The sequence below is a fragment of the Panthera tigris genome, chromosome A2 (assembly GCF_018350195.1).
Source record: "Panthera tigris isolate Pti1 chromosome A2, P.tigris_Pti1_mat1.1, whole genome shotgun sequence".
NCBI lineage: Eukaryota > Metazoa > Chordata > Mammalia > Carnivora > Felidae > Panthera > Panthera tigris.
Window position 1 is genome coordinate 64,571,793 of NC_056661.1, and position 12,693 is coordinate 64,584,485.

At 43.6% G+C, this 12,693-nt stretch overlaps 1 protein-coding gene across 4 annotated transcripts in view; it reads left to right on the forward strand.

The window, feature by feature from the left end:
• Nucleotides 1-12,693, forward strand: part of SPATA48 (spermatogenesis associated 48) — a 58,648-nt gene that overhangs the window by 30,619 nt on the left and 15,336 nt on the right. For 3 of the 4 annotated variants that reach the window (XR_006214473.1, XM_042977380.1, XM_007094765.3), the window contains exons 5-7: nt 1,758-1,825; nt 5,790-5,831; nt 7,048-7,155. Coding sequence is in view for 3 of the 4 variants with exons in the window: in XM_042977380.1 (XP_042833314.1) it covers nt 1,758-1,825; nt 5,790-5,831; nt 7,048-7,155 (218 nt within the window). In the remaining variant the exon portion in view is untranslated. Of the gene's footprint in view, nt 1-1,757; nt 1,826-5,789; nt 5,832-7,047; nt 7,156-11,176; nt 11,825-12,693 lie in introns of those variants that run through there. The other variant, XM_007094766.3, reaches the window with a different exon arrangement.

A 12,693-nucleotide genomic window follows, 5' to 3' on the forward strand; every position in this document is an offset into this window, starting at 1 on the left:
AATATGGAAAGCACGCATAAATATGTACACTTATGGAACTGAGTTCCCTGTTTTGATATTTTAACATTGTCTATGTTGGACTTTTTTCTAAAGTTTATTTATTTTGAGAAAGAGAAAGAGCACACGGCACAAGCGAGGGAGGGGCAGAGAGAGAGAGAGAGAGAGAGAGAGAGAGAGAGAGAGAGAGAGAGAATCCCAAGCAGGCTCCATGACAGTGCGGAGCCAGACACAGGGCTCGATCTCACGAACCATGAGATCATGACCTCAGTCGAGATCAAGGACTTGGATGCTCAACCAACTGAGCCAACACATCACTTTTATGAAGTGAAAGCCACGCTCCTTGACAGGCCATGTCTCCAGTTCTATTATTTGCCCCCACTCAGCCTCCCCTCTTCCCCCCCCCGCCCCGCCCCCCGACATTGTGTTCCTCTTGCTTCTCCAGTCCCACCCCCACACCGCGCTCTACCGCGTCACTTTCTACGCGGAACCTCAGTGGAGTCCTCATGGGCCATGCTCTTCCTCAACACGCCATGTTGTTTTGCAAACAGGGCTCCGTTGCCTTCAGTATTCCATTTTTTTCCAGGCTAAATCCCGTGAATCTTTCAGGTGTTATCTTGGACCTCACTTTTACCTTTCCAACCCTGGATTAGATGTCCCTGCTCTGTGCCTGCAAAGCATCTAGCTCCTCCTTCCATTGACCTCTCTTCCTTTGGTTCTGTTCCTCGCCCTGCAGAAGTCTGACAAGCACTGGGGCCACCTCTCATAATGTAGCTCTTTCCGATGTAAAATAGCATAGCACTAAAGAGGAAGATTATTCTATTGACATACGGTTCTAACCAGGGGCTCTTAAGAGGTTCATGAACCACAGGGTGAGAAGCCCACATTATTTTGAAAAACTTTTTTGGCTTTTATAGAGAAAAATGGCAGCGAGAGAGGAAAAACATGGCTACAATAATATAAAGTCTCGGCACGGGATTCGCACGTGCCTTGATTCTTACGGCTGTTTTTAAGAATCTCTCACCTACTTTAAAATATTTTTACATCTTTTGAAAATTAGTCACTTTTTCAACGTATCTTTGGCATTTAATTAATCATACCAGGATCGGAAGTTCTCCCCGGCAAGATGAGGTTCAAAGCTTAGGGTCTGGGCAGGACTGAAAAGGGGAGACCAGCCTGGGGCCGCAGAGAGTGAACCTAGGTGGATCCAAGTGAAACATAATCTCTGGGATGAAAACAAAAATGAGACCTTTTCTGGGGCACATGGGTGGCTCGGTTGGTTAAACGTCCGACTCTGGCTCAGGTCACGATCTCACAGTTTGGGGGTTCGAGCCCCCCCATCGGGCTCTGTGCTGACAGCTCGGAGCCTGGAGCCTGCTTCAGATTCTGCGTCTCTCTCTCTCTCTCTCTGCCCCCTCCCCACTCATGCTCTATCTCTCTCTCTTTCAAAAATAAATTAAAATGTCAAAAACAAAAAAATGAGACCTTTGTCAGGACTTCAATCCAAAGGAGTTGGATGAGGCAGATTCCAGCTGTGGGAAAACAAACCAGGAAACTGTGGGTCTGAGAGCAGAGCAGAGACCAGAGGGGCTCTGGGGCAAACCCCCAAAGTGTTAAGGATGCTTGGGGAGTGCGTTCTGTTGGGAGCCTGGGGCTTACCATTGATGCGCTGGGGACTGTTAAGAGCGCTGGAGATTATATACGAGAATTTACGGTAACTTGTTCATTAACTATGTCCTTCATTTTGATGCCCATTTTAGATGGTTGGTGGACTCTGGGACAGATTTCAAACAAGATCTTTCTTGGTACCCATCAAGCCAGTGACTTTGTAAGTTTTATCTCCTCATGATCTCGTTACTAAATTTTTCACTAAAACATCTTTGTCATTAATATATCTGGTGCTCCATGGGGCGTCTGGGTGGCTCAGTCGGTTGAGCGTCCGACTTCGGCTCAGGTCATGATCTTGTGGTCTGCGAGTTCGAGCCCCGCGTTGGGCTCTGTGCTGATGGCTCACAGCCTGGAGCCTGTTTCAGATTCTGTGTCTTCCTCTCTCTCTGCCCCTCCTCTGCTCATGCTCTGTCTCTTTCTGTCTCAAAAATAAATAAACATTTAAAAAAAATTAAAAAAAAATATGTCTGGTGCTCCAGCCCACGGGTGAGAGAGGGGCTGAGGGGCGTATCCTCTGGAGAATATTCCAGAGACCTCAGACTTCCATCCCTGGGACAGGAAAGAGAACCCAAATCTGTCTCAGTTGCTCAGCAATGCCTGTCTGCCTTTTCTTACACCTCCTTAAAATTTAGACTATGAAATATACCACAACTATTTAAAAATAAATTGTCCTTTAAAAATGAATTTTTATATCAGTAAAAAAAAAAAAGATGAGGTGAAAGTGTGCCAAATTATAATCGAGTTGATCTGCCGCGTCTACTGTTACAAATAGTGACAATATTGAGAAAAATGTTGTCTTGTCAGCAAACTTAGATTTTGCCGAGCCGTATTCCAAAAATAATGTGTAATTTTCTTGATAAGGATCGTTTAAAATATGTTTTGCCAATGTGTAAAACATCTCAATATAAGAAATAAATTCCAGTGTATATGTTGAATGGCAGTCATTTTTTTTAAAAAGAGTATGACACTCAAAAAATATAAGACTCTCTGGGGCGCCTGGGTGGCTCAGTCGGCTAAGCATCCGACTTCAGCTCAGGTCATGATCTTACGGTTTGTGGGTTCGAGCCCCGCGTCAGGCTCTGTGCTGACGGCTCAGAGCCTGGAGTCTGCTTGGGATTCTGTGTCTCCCTCTCTCTCTGCTCCTCCCCTGCTCACACGCTGTCTGTCTCTCTCTCTCTCAAAAATAAATAAATATAAAAAATTTAAAAAAAAAAAAAAATATATAAGACTCTCAAAAACAAAGCAAGCTGATGTTGCTGGTGATCATATTCAAATATCTTTTAAAAGAATAAAGATGGAAGGCATTGGTACCCGTTCTTACATTACATGAGCGCTAACAAAAATACCTTATTAGCATCTTATTTACATCATGTGGTGAAATGGCAGATCACTCACGCAGATGATAAAAATTTGTATTCCGGTTTGTACGAATCATTGCATTTTTTAAATAAGAAACCATCCGATGAATGAAAAGCTTTATGTCTTAGTCGGTAGGCCACATCTCTGAACTTTCAAGAATGCCGCTCATCCTGCAACCTTCGTCTATGCAAAGGTTGCACTGAGGGTCCCACACTAAAACCTGTATGGGAATGTTTCTGCAGCTATGCTCATAGTGCCAAAACCTAGAAACAACAAAGTTATCTTTCAACAGGCCAGTGGAAAAGTATACACTGGATAAACATATACATGAATATACAACCAATATTTTAATGTTTATTTGTTCTTAATAGAGAGAGAGTTATAAGACAGAGACAGAGCACAAGCAAGGGAGGGCCAGAGAGAGGGAGACACAGAATCTGAAGGAGGCTCCAGGCTCCGAGCTGTCGGCACAGAGCCCGACGTCGGGCTCGAACTCATGGACCAAGAGATCATGACCTGAGTTGAACTCAACCGACTGAGCCACCCAGGCGCCCCGGTGTGTGTGAATCTTAAATGCATTTTGCTCAGTGAAAATAGCCACACTGAAAAGGTCACATATTGTATGACTCCATTTATATGACATTTAGAAAAGGCAAAACCACAGGAAGGGGATAGAAAAATGGCGGCCAGGAGTTGGGAAGGGGGAAAGGGATGTGCATGGAGAGCCTATAAGGGGAACATTTAGGGTCATGAACTGTTCTGTATGGTTCTGTGATGGTGGCCACATGACTCTTTGTGTTTGTGAAACCCAGAGAACTAACCACCACAAAGAACAAAGTTTATTGAAGGCAACGTGAACTAAGTACGTACATGGAAACACCGATACGTATCTACATACATTCCTGCCCAGGGTGCTGGGGGAATCCAGGATGGAATGCAGATTGTGACAAATGAATCTGTGCTACAAATAAATGACATGACTACACTTGAGTGGATGGGGGCAAAACTGGGTGGTCTTAAAAAAGGCTGGGCCCTAGTAAATTTGGAAATAGTATTTTGACCGAAAAATGTAAGGCCAAAGACAAAAGGAATGCATGGTATATAAGCGCTATACTCCAGGTGGTACGTGTGTACCCGCAGGGTGTGTTCCCGCAGGGAAGTGGGTTGGTGATTCTCATACTTCTGACATAGGGTTGAACAAAATGAAACTTTTGGTGGGTAACAGGAGGCAAGTTTCACGCTGTCAGGAGGAAATACGGGTAAGTAGGGGAGAAAGGCTAAGAGATGATCAGGACGTATCCTGTGAACTCACGTTTACTTTAACACAGATAGCAGATACAGAAATAGACATAAATATGCGGGTATACACAGACTCCTACACATCCACCCATCCCTAGCTCTGTCCGCTCAGAGGACCTGGGAGCAGGGACACCCCAGCAGCCACAACCATATCTAGCACCCACATGCTGGCTTTGAATCACCATTCTCCGATCAAAGAAATTGTGAGACCCTTGGAGAAATGGCTGATTCTGGGGTGGGTGTGGGGAAAATACAAAACAGACCTGGAGTTCCTTGTGAGGCTGTAAATAACGGGGATCTTGTGCAAGTCACTGAACTCCGTGCTATGGCCGTTTCATCTCCACCATGGAGGATTAGACTGGATGGTCAGTAGGATCCACTCAACGTGAAGATTCTGTGTCTCAGCAAACCAGGGGCTTTGCCAAATATTGCCCCACCAATCACTAAGGAGGTGTGCAGCAAAAGGGAAACCTAGGGGGCGCCTGGGTGGCTCAGTCGGTTAAGCGGTTAAGTGTCTGACTCTTGATCTCAGCTCAGGCATTGATCTCAGGGTCATGAGCTGAAGCCCCATGTTGGGCTCTGTGCTAAGCGTGAAGCCTCCTTAAAAAATAGGGGGTGGGGGTAACCCAAGAGGGGAGCCTCTGAAATAGGGCTAAAGAGAGCCACCAAAGGGGCGCCTGGGTGGCTCAGTCGGTTGGGCGTCCGACTTCGGCTCAGGTCATGATCTCACGGTTTGTGGGTTCAAGCCCCGTGTCGGGCTCTGTGCTGACAGCTCAGAGCCTGGAGCCTGCTTCGGATTCTGTGTCTCCCTCTCTCTCTGCTCCTCCCCTGCTCACATGCTGTCTCTCTCTCTCAAAAATAAAGATTGAAAAAAATTAAAAAAAAAAAAAAAGAGAGCAAGCAAAGACATGTGTGTCCATGACACTTGGAGTCAGTTTATCCTGCTTTGGCTTTTCACTTAAAACTACATCTTTAAATCACCTCTGTTTACCATTGCAAACTTTTATGTTATTATTTTATTTTATTTTATTTTATCTTATTTTATGTTATTTTATTTTATGTTATTTTATTTTATTTTATTTTATTTTATTTTATTTTATTTTATTTTATTTTAAGTTTATTTATTTACTTTGAAAGAGAGAGAGAGAGAGAGAGCGAGCTAGGGTGGGGCCGAGAGGGAGAGAGAGAATCCCAAGCAGACTCCACACTGCCAACACAGAACCCAACATGGGGTTTGAACTCACAACTGTGGAATCATGACTTGAGCCAAAATCCCGAGTCGGATGCTTACCTGACTGAGCCACCCAGGTGCCCCTACATTACAAACTTTTAGAGGTTAATTCCCAGGAGGTATCTCCAAAGAGATTAAATCCCAGGAGGTATCAATAAGAGAAATACTGTAACCCTTGGATGCTTATTAAGTGAACATCACTAATTCCATTGTGCACATTTTCTCTTTCTCTAAGTGTGAGCCCAAGTTCCAGAAGCAAATACATCCCTCTTTATACGTAAGTGATACCGTTTCTTAATGTTTTAAAAATTACTAGATTTACATCTAAATTGTAATTGCTTTCAGCTCAGTCATGTCTGTAATTTATTGTTTAAGACAATTTATACTTTCGAACAGAGTTCTAACGTTTTGCCAGCCCAGAGCCTGCTTAATGTCAGGACTTTCATCACAGATTTGTTAAAGATTATGATAAAAGAAAGAAAGGGGGAGCGGCATTTTTTCTGTTTCCCCAAATTGGTTATTTTATGAAGTAAAATACCCTGGATGCTCCTAATATTGGGTGTTGTCAACCAGAAAGGCTTTTATACTCGATGCGGAAGATACGACGTGCTCCCTAACACTAAGTACGGAAAAATGTGTCTCCTTTTTCTTCTGAGTTTAAATGTGGCTCTCCATGGAGAAGTCGCAAGACTTCTCACTGTGTCCTCACAATAGTAGGGCTGTGTGGGCCCCCTAATCCCACTCCCGATGGCTTCGCCCTCGTGACCTGAGCTCCTCACACCTCCTGCTCCCGTCACCTTTGGACATTAGGATTTCAACACAGGAATACGGGAGGAGCATAAACCTTCAGGTCATGGTGCCTTGGAACAGAGTAAATCCAAGAAAATGGAGGTCCTGGGCCTTTAATCTTTGGCCTTGCTGCCGCCATTACTGTTGCCTCTTCTGCCCTACGATGGAGCTGACTACTCTTTCCAACTAGTGGCCCCAGCAATGGGACAAGGACACTACGCCCTCTGGCTGACAGCACCTCCGCCTTGTCTCAGGGCCCTGAAGGCACATGGCTGGGCGCCCCGGATTCCCGGGCACCTGCCCAGGTTCCCATCTCCAACAGGAGCCCGGTTGGTTCTGGCGGATGCCGGTCCCTGCCTTGCCCCCCGGGGCCAGCCTCCTGTGAAGGAGCCTTCCTGGGCTGCACAAACAGCTTCTTTCTTTGCACAAGAACACAACCCACCTGTTCCTCTCACTCTGGCCCAAACTTCAGATCACAAGAGCCTGGCAGGTGTTACTCTGTAAAAGAGGAAATCTCTTTTCATAGTTTTTTAAGGCAAATTGTTCTACCATCATGGTTATTATTATTATTGTTGCTGTTGTTGTTGTTTCAGTTTTTCACCGATTTTAGCAAATAAGATTCCCTTTGAATGTTAGGGCACTGTTTACCTCTTCTGTTTTTCTTATGAAGAAACACACGTTTTCTTTTCTTGTCACGCAAACAGGGGTTGTGTGCAGTCTACAAATGCCGATGATGTTGACAACCCCTTTGGAGACATCACATCTCTCGCCAAGCCTCGGGGCTCCAGGATTCTTTATACAAACACAAGTCGGTGAGTTCCACTTGTAATTACTCCCCTTATAGTGCCATTTGGGGTGAAACATGGTGATGGGCTTTATCATAAATGAGGGAATACAAGATGGCCTGCCATCGAATATAGTTTAAGAAGAAAGACGCCTGCTGTCCCAAAAGAAATGTAGCTCCCCACAAATGAGATCATAATTCTGTGCACTGACGGACCGGGGTGCCTTGATGCACAATAATGTAATATATCTAATATTCCATGTTTTGCATGCATGTAAAAAATATATTCACATAAGCTATAAAGACATTTCATATATTATAAAATTTAAATATTTTATAAATATAAATTTTATATATTTTATATATTTTAAATATTTTGTATATTTAAAATTTATATATTTCATAATATACAAAATATTATATATGGTATAAGTATATTATATCATCTATATTTTATAATATACAAATAATATATACAACAATATATTTTTCTATATAATATACTTATATAATATATAACTTATAACATGTAATATATATTATATATAAAAATTTAATTTGATATGATATAATATAATTTAAAAGTGATAATGTATAACTTATAATTTACGATATACAATATATTATACATAAGGATATAACATAAAGTTATAATATATAACTCATAATTTATAATATATTATATATGAAATTTATAAGATGACATATAACTTTATATATAAAACATATATCATATTATATAATATATTGTACATAGTATATATCTTATATAAAATAAATACAAAATATATTTAATATATAATATATAACTACATTTAATGTATACTATTTTAAGCTATATATATAATGTGTTTATGTATAATCTATATATATCTATATATATCTATAGATATCTATAGATATCTATAGATACATATACATATATATTTGCTTTCACCAATGGGAATATGGGGGCTCAGAGGTCAGTCACTTCCCTAGGACTCACCAGATACAGCTGAAAGTTGAAATCCTGTGCTCTTTTCATAAGCCACTGAGTTGCTGACTGCCATGGATATTATCCCAGCAGTTTCTGCGGGGAGAGACAGACAAACGTGCAGATTTCATGCAAAGCCAAAGTGTGAACTACGACAGTATTTTCAATGTTAATTGATTCCTTGTTTGTTTTTTAAACATCAGTTGCTCCCATGAGACAAACAAGTTGCATTTCGCACCAGCTGTCCTTGGAACTTACTCTGTTGCCGGTTAAATTTAAGCAATGCCGTCTCCCACAATGGTCTTAAATGTCCCTGTTACCTTTTCGGACTACGTAAAGTTTTTGACCACTTGGGCAAACTATGAAGTATGTTTCGAATCTAACTTTGGTGTTAAAATATAGTTGTGTAACTTATCTCACTTAACTCTCTACATAACACACCCAAAGGAAAAGGCAAGAGAGCCTGTAAAATGCTCCAGGCACTGTGTTAAGAACTGTGGTTAACATAAAGATACAAAAGACAAAGACTTGGCCCTCACGTAGTTTAAGAATCTGAAGGGCAGATAAATGCTGTACACAAATAATTACGATAAAAAGCAGGATGAAAGAACTCCCCCCAAAAGTTAGCTTAGCGTTTTCAAAGCTCAGTAGCACAGAGAGGTCACTTTCACTCGTGAGACACACGGGATGCGTGTGACGTCTGAGCTGAGTCTTGAGGAAGGATCAGTTGGTGTGATTCTTCCATAAATTTTGCAAGGGAGTTACTGCTATTAAACAGAGTAATTCTAAAGATTTTAAAAGGATATGAGGATGGAACCACGTTAAAAATATCCTACAGGTCTAAAGGTCTAAAGATTTATTTTGTTTTTTTCTTTTGAAATGTGCCTTTAAATTCTGCAACATTTTATGAGACATGCTGGCCAAAGAATCCAAACATATTCTCTTGGGTCATTCCTCCAAGAGAATGAAGAGGGGTTTGGCAAGCATTGTAAGAATTTGATGTAAAACATCCTATTTAGCCTGAATAACTTTGGGCCAGTCTACCTCGGCTTGCTGTGGATTTCTGTTTCTGAGGAAGTGAAATTAAGCGTGGCTCCCGGAAAAGAAATTGAAGACGTTGGTTGCACTTGTCCGATTTGGCCACTAGAGGGCCACCAGGCTCGCAAAGTTTGTTTCGAATCCGGTTTCCATGTTTAAGGTCCTCTTAACCTTTTAACACAAAGAAATGGTTTTCACTTTTATTATGAAATATTAATAGATACATAAATATGTAGTGTCATAGGTAACATATAAAGTGAAATAACAAATAAAAGTATGTGTTTTCCTGCCTCGCTAAAGAAATAGTATTTGACTATTTTAGTACTTTACTAATGACTTCTAAGCCATGTGTGGGTGCCTCCCAGCCTCACCAACCGGATCCCGCTTCCCAACCCAGAAGCCACGAGTCTTTGTGCTTTTCCTTACTTTGTTTTTTAGTTTTACTACATACATGTAGATGTCTAAACAAAATATATTTTTTTAAGTTTTATTTATTTATTTTGAGAGAGAGAAAGAGAGAGACCCCATGCAAGGGAGGGGCAGAAAGAAGGAGATGGAGAATCCCACTGTCAGCACGGATCCCGACACAGGGCTTGAACTCACGAACCCTGAGATCATGACCTAAGCCAAGATCAAGAGTCAGATACCTAACCAACTGAGCCACCCAGGTGCCCCATAAAACATTTTGTTGATGTTACGATACCGCATTGAGCCAAAAGGCAATTCAATATGATGCCATTTGCATAAAATCCAAAACCCAGAAACATATAAACTTACTAACTTTGTGCTAAGGAGAGGATGTGGAAGCACCGTCCTATTCAAAAGCAAGTATCACTCTTCCTTTACTTTCTCATCATAAACTTTCTTAAAGAAAAATGTCTTCCTGATATTATTTTTAGGATTCTCCCCACAATTCATGATACTTAGTCATGGTGGAAATATGAAACCACGTTTCAGACAGTCAAGGCCACCGACTCCTAGTTCAGGTGGTTCCATTGCTGGCATCACCGATCTCCCAGAAAAGAGCAAAGGTTTGTCAAACTTCCCTCATTAATTGATTTTGTTTCCTGGCTACCAAGCCATCTGACATGGCCGGGGTTTTCAAATTGCTGGTGATTGTACTCATCGTTAAAAAAAAAAAAAAAAAAAAAAAAGCTTAAAAGCTATTGTAGAACCAGATCTGATCATTACAGAAAAAAAAAAAAATACAGAAAAATTAGTGATGATAAAAAATAGGACCAAACTGTCTTACAAAAGCATACTCGAAGCACATAACTATCGGCGTGCTATGGAACAGCCTGTGCGAAGTCAGGATCCAAAATCCAAAACCCTGCCCTTTCCTGAGAAAATGGAGAGAGCGGCTGGAAATGGGTTTGCAGTGGACCAGCTGTTGGAGCTCCTGGGGTACCCTGTCCTGCATCTCACCTGGTCCAGCCCCTTGTCTTACCAACAAGGAAACTGAGGCGCAGGGGAGGAGACACGCATGCCCTGGTGGGAGAGCCCACTGGAGACGAGCTGGCCATGAACCCGTGCCTTCCGCCCCCACGCCTGATGCTTTCCGGACACCGCTGGCCTGTTTTCCTAAAGCAGCCAGGCACCCCCCACCGCCCCCCGACTGGGCTGTCTTCCACTAGGCTGTAATCCTTCATTTCAGAACTTTGCAGGGTTTCACATTTACTGTGCCTTCACCCAATCATCCCTGCGATGAAGCCTTTGCAAATAACGAGCACTTGTCCAAAATGGATCCCCAGGCAGGTGCTGGCCAAGGTCTGACATGGAAGAGGGTGTGTGTATGGGGGGGGGGGGTGGTGCCTTCCTGCCCGTTGCCGTGGCGTGTGGCACCTTTAACAAACAAAAAACCCCCAAAGCCTTACCACAATCCAGGTTAGAGAATGGGGCTATGAATAGTAGTTCCTTACGCTGGCCAGCCGACACTTCTGCCTTTTCGGAGGGCTTTCCCGTCTACGCTCTCATTTGATTTTCAAACTAGTGTGGGGAGGCCAGAGGTGTGCCAACAGGTTCTCTCCCCATTTCACAGATGAGGAGGCCGAGGCCTGAGTGCAGGATGTGAAAAAGCCACAGGTCAGTCATCTTGGGAGGGGCCAAGAGCAGATCCTTCTCACCCCCCACCCCCCCGGGCGAGCTCCGGGGGTGGGGGGGGCCTTCTTCCCACAAGGACACGCCCTCTGCCTCCGGGGAAGTAGCGGTTCCGGGGCTCCAGCCTGTGGACAAACGAAGCCTTCCGGCTGTTTCTGTGTCTGCTTCCATTTGGAGAGATTCGAAGACCAGAGAAAGAACAAGTATAGGCACTTGACGAGGATAATGATAAACCTACAGTTGCTGAACAGATCTTGGGGCCATGACGTGTTACGCTCTGAGAAACACGGCCCCGTGACCAAAATGATCCTGGTCCTTCAGCCGCCTTCTCTCAGCCCTCCCTGAGGGCCCAGCCTTGACCCTGCCCAGCCTCTGCCCCTCCTGCTGCACCGTGCCCCGCCCCCTACAGGGGAGCTACAGTCCCCTGACCACAGCGCAGTGTGGCTCAGAGAGCTTCAGTTCAGTGGTCCAAGGTCACATGGCTGGGAGGGGCGGCCCTGAAGTTCACGGCCAGCCTCTCTGACCTCTGACCCTGTGCTGCCTTCTGTCTCCCTCTCACACGAACCCCCACCCCCGCCTTACTTTTCATCGGTGGTCTTTGCCCCACTCGGGTTTTTCCAACCTCTACATGTGCATTAAAAGTGTTCTCATTGATGCGAAAGCCATCAGGAATGGGCCTGGTTGATTTCTGCCTGGATGTGTGCCTGACACAGAACGGCTCTCAGGGCAAGATTGTCGGGTCAATTTGAACTTGAACGTGCACCCACACCCTGAATAAATGCCCAGCAGCGGAAGGAAGCTGAGCTGTCCCGCCTGGGCTGGGGGCCCTGGGTGTGAGGGCACAGGGGCATCTCCCAGCAATCTGTCCGGGGCTCCTGGGTCCAGCTGGTTCTGCCACCTGCTACGACCCGGGACTTAGACTTTCTCTAAAACCTCACTTTCAGCATCCATACGATAGGCATGATCCTTAGGATCCACAACGCAGGGTCTGGCGAGAATTAAGTCCGTTTGCACAAGCATTTAAAACAGTGGCTGGGACACAGCGCGCGCTCACAGGGCTTTGGTCCTGTCTGTGGACGGGGAAGAAGCTGTCTGCGTGCTGAAATCCCAACCCACATACACCCTGCCTGTGTGCCACATACAACACGCTGTCCCTGCGTTTTCTTTATTTGCTGTTTAACTTTTAATTACACACCATCTGTGCTTTCTTATCTAAGAGGCTCACTAAATTCCTTACGTTCTAAAATTATTTAATTTGTATTTTATCATGCCAGGTTGAGCCAAAGCAGTTAGTTGCAAACTTAGGCAATAATTTCTTCACATGTGCCCGTTAATGGACAAAATCCAGGCTTATTCCGGGGTACGGAAGAAGGTGTTTAAAGGACCAGAAGTTGTGGAGAAAGATAAAAAAATGAAGACTTCTCTTATTTTTATTCTTATTTGATTTTTTTAAATGTT